Below are 3,349 nucleotides of genomic sequence, written 5' to 3'. Positions count from 1 at the left end.
ATCAAAAGCTCCAATCATGTTCGACTTTATATATTGTTTTATTTTTGTTTTATTATCATTATTTTTCTTGTACGTTTGTTATAATGTATTATATTTTGCTTAGATACTTCGAATAAGCTTATGGCCACAATGCCATGAATAAATAAATAAATAATATTAATAATTAAAAAAAAANGTAGTCCGTAAACTTCACACGTGTCGGGCTGTGATTCCTACAAAATCGGATTCATAAAGAACGGAACGTATCTACCGTCTTATAGGAGGATCGACTGTATTCCTAATTTTGGCAGCGTAAAAGCCCAAAGATTGCAGGCTTTCCCACTCGTATAAACTCGCACACTTCTACTGAGTATTATCAAACCGTGCTTTTACTCTTACTGCTTATTGTGCGGATAGCGTAAAATAATAATAATTCTAAAATAAATTAAACAAGAAACAGAAATCGCGTTACTTTATTTGTTTCCTCACAAGCGTTTCTCCAATACAGAAAACATTATAAATTTATCGTTTTATGTTTTCAATTATTTTTAGGTTCATTGACATGTGCAATAATGCATGCTTAATACTATCAAAACATAACAATCAAAAATTTATATTATTTCGGTGCATTGTTGTTTTCTGTTTTATTAAAATTTCGACTTGAAATTAAGAAACAGAATTTGATAATTAAATAAAAGTAATTAAAGTCATAATGGTAAGTAAAATCTTTCATTTAATCTTCATAATGCATTTTGAGTTTCCCAAACTCTTTTATTAAAACTTCATAAAATAAAAAAAAACTATTAATTTCAATCTTATATCGAAGATTTAATACATATTATAAATATTTTAAACATATTATTATAATATATAACAATAATTTATACTATTGTAAATAATTTTAATTTATGTTTTTCACGAATGTTTTATTGTTAACCACCGACTTATTTTAAAAGGAACAAGAACATCAATGCTCGACATGCGACCAGACGTTTCTTAGTGAACACGAATTGGAAAGACACGTGGAAACTCATACGGGCGAAAGGCCGTTTCAATGCAATTTGTGCAAAAAAAGCTTTCCGTTTAAGAGTCATTTGAGACAGCACAAGATAGTGCACTCCGATGAAAGACCATTCAAGTGCAGTTACAATAACTGTGAACATAGCTTTAAACGAAAAGGCGACTTAGATCAACACATGTACACAGCGCATTCCGATGAGTTTTTATCTAAAGTAAATATTACAACGAGTTCCTCTGTTTTCATTTTCATTTTTATTTTTTAAATATTAAAGCGATGAAAGTTATAAAATAAACAGACACAATATATTTGTGCAAGATAATAAAAAACATTCAACTAATATTTCAAACAATACAAGATTCAACTGTGTTAATTTACACAAACAAATGTTAAAATAATAATATCAATAAACATCATTATTGTTCTTTTGTGCTAAAAATTTTTTCTTGTTTTCTACTGGTTTTGACGTTCGTTCAAAAATTTTAAATTGATTATGTTTTTTTTTGTATTTTCTATGAAAACTTTTGCCAATTAATCACTCATAAACATAAAATCAACTTCCAAAATAGTTTTTCTAATGTATGTAATTGCTAATGTTAATAATAGGATTTTAAGCAAATTAATCTGCAACCAAACGAGGAGTTGCAGAGTAATTTGCTTAGATGTATTTTTACAAAATAATTTTTTATAGGCATAGTTTAATAAAACTTGAACAAAACCGTACACTTTTAATTGCATCATCATCACAATAAAATAAATTGTGGAAATCAACATTTCGAAACGTTCTCATAAATAATTGACATGAAGTATTTACATCTTGCGTTTAAAAAGTTACTTTTTATGTTTTTATATATTGTTAACAATTAACTAAAAATTTATTCAATAATTAGATTACACCAAACGACCCGAAGATAATGAGCCGTAAATGTAACTACTGCTTAAAAGTATGTCAGTCTCCTGCTGCTTTAAAAATTCACTTAAGAACTCACAACAGAGAACGGCCATTTTCGTGTAATTTTTGCAACGGCACTTTCACTTGCAAAAGTAATTTAAACAGACACATCAGAAGGTTCCATCCAAAGGAGGAAACTCCATCTTTCTCAGAAGTAAGTGTATAAATATGTTAATAACTAAACTTTTAATACACAATGAATTAGACTGAAAAGTTTATAATAATAACTTCAGTTATTTAATGAGCACACAATGTTTCCATATTTATTCATCGCATATATTCTAAAAACTCGCATTTGTTCCATTCGATTCACCGAGTAAATAAGTTATATCGTAATTAACAAAGTAATATCTGTATTAAAAATGTACAACGATTTTGAATTCTTTGTCTAAAAACAGCGATTAATACGCGCAAATAGAGAATTTTTTCTAAGTTCGGGTCATTCGATATACAGCGTTATTCGATATATCATAACGTTTCTGTCATTTCATGTATTTCAAGTTAAATATTATAATTAATTTTTTACATTTCAAGTTATTAAACACAAGTTTACTTCACACATTTCATATGTTTATTGATAAAACTTTATTTGTACTGAATGAAAATTAACCGACATCGAATTTTTTTTCTTTTTCTATTTTATCACATCAAATAACGTTTCTGCCTACTGTTTAGTGTCAGAGATAAACGTATTATTTTTATTATAATTTTCAGCATGGCTGAAAATTTTGGTAAGACATTCCCCTAATATTTATATACACAATACATGTGGATAAACATGATATATAAAAGCATATATGCATAAATAAATTCATTAACACATTTGCTTAATATGCGTCAAAATTTGATTGCTTTTAAAATGTTCTGTAAAGTAATGAACTGTTTTTAATCATGATTGAAAAACATTAGCAAATTTTCGAAACCCAAAGGGTTTACCTATGTAACACTTATGTCATGCATGATAATATAACTGCACATTTTCCGATTACTTTTATATTTTAATGGTTACTTTAGAAACATTTCTCGCATTTAGAAGTCTTAAAGAACACCTCATATGTTCTGAATATGATCCTAACAGATCAACAGATTAATTTCTCATTTTTGTAATAAACGATTTTGAGAAAGTTTTATAATATAAGATAACAGACTTCTAGGCTCCCTCTCCTAAATAATTCCATTAAATAAACGTTTTACTTTATTTGTGAGATTAACTAAGCAAATTTCTTGTGAATTGTCGTAAATACAATATGTAATGATTTTACGCTCTAGTAAATTGTCAGTAAATCATATCAAGTACTCGAACGTTATTTAATTAATTAAATAAAATTATTCTTTAATTTCGTTGTCCTACAATCATTTTTCTTAATTTCTTTTAAAATAAGTCTTTATAGTTTAAATAA

The 3,349-nt window shown here is 27.0% G+C and overlaps 1 protein-coding gene across 1 annotated transcript; it reads left to right on the top strand.

Moving 5' to 3' along the window:
• Positions 1–646: 646 nt before the first annotated feature.
• Positions 647–2,103, top strand: LOC111617434 (zinc finger protein 12-like; the record flags this gene model as incomplete). Its single annotated transcript, XM_023358726.1, has 3 exons — positions 647–694; positions 936–1,211; positions 1,888–2,103. Coding segments are annotated over exons 1-3 (495 nt in total), but the record flags the coding sequence as incomplete, so codon positions are not given.
• Between the last annotated feature and the right edge of the window lie 1,246 nt (positions 2,104–3,349).

Source organism: Centruroides sculpturatus, unplaced genomic scaffold, assembly GCF_000671375.1.
Source record: "Centruroides sculpturatus isolate CEXI.00-Female unplaced genomic scaffold, Cexi_2.0 scaffold5916, whole genome shotgun sequence".
Taxonomy (NCBI): domain Eukaryota; kingdom Metazoa; phylum Arthropoda; class Arachnida; order Scorpiones; family Buthidae; genus Centruroides; species Centruroides sculpturatus.
The sequence above is the reverse complement of the archived record's forward strand: the minus strand, read 5'-3'. Positions and strand labels throughout refer to the sequence as shown.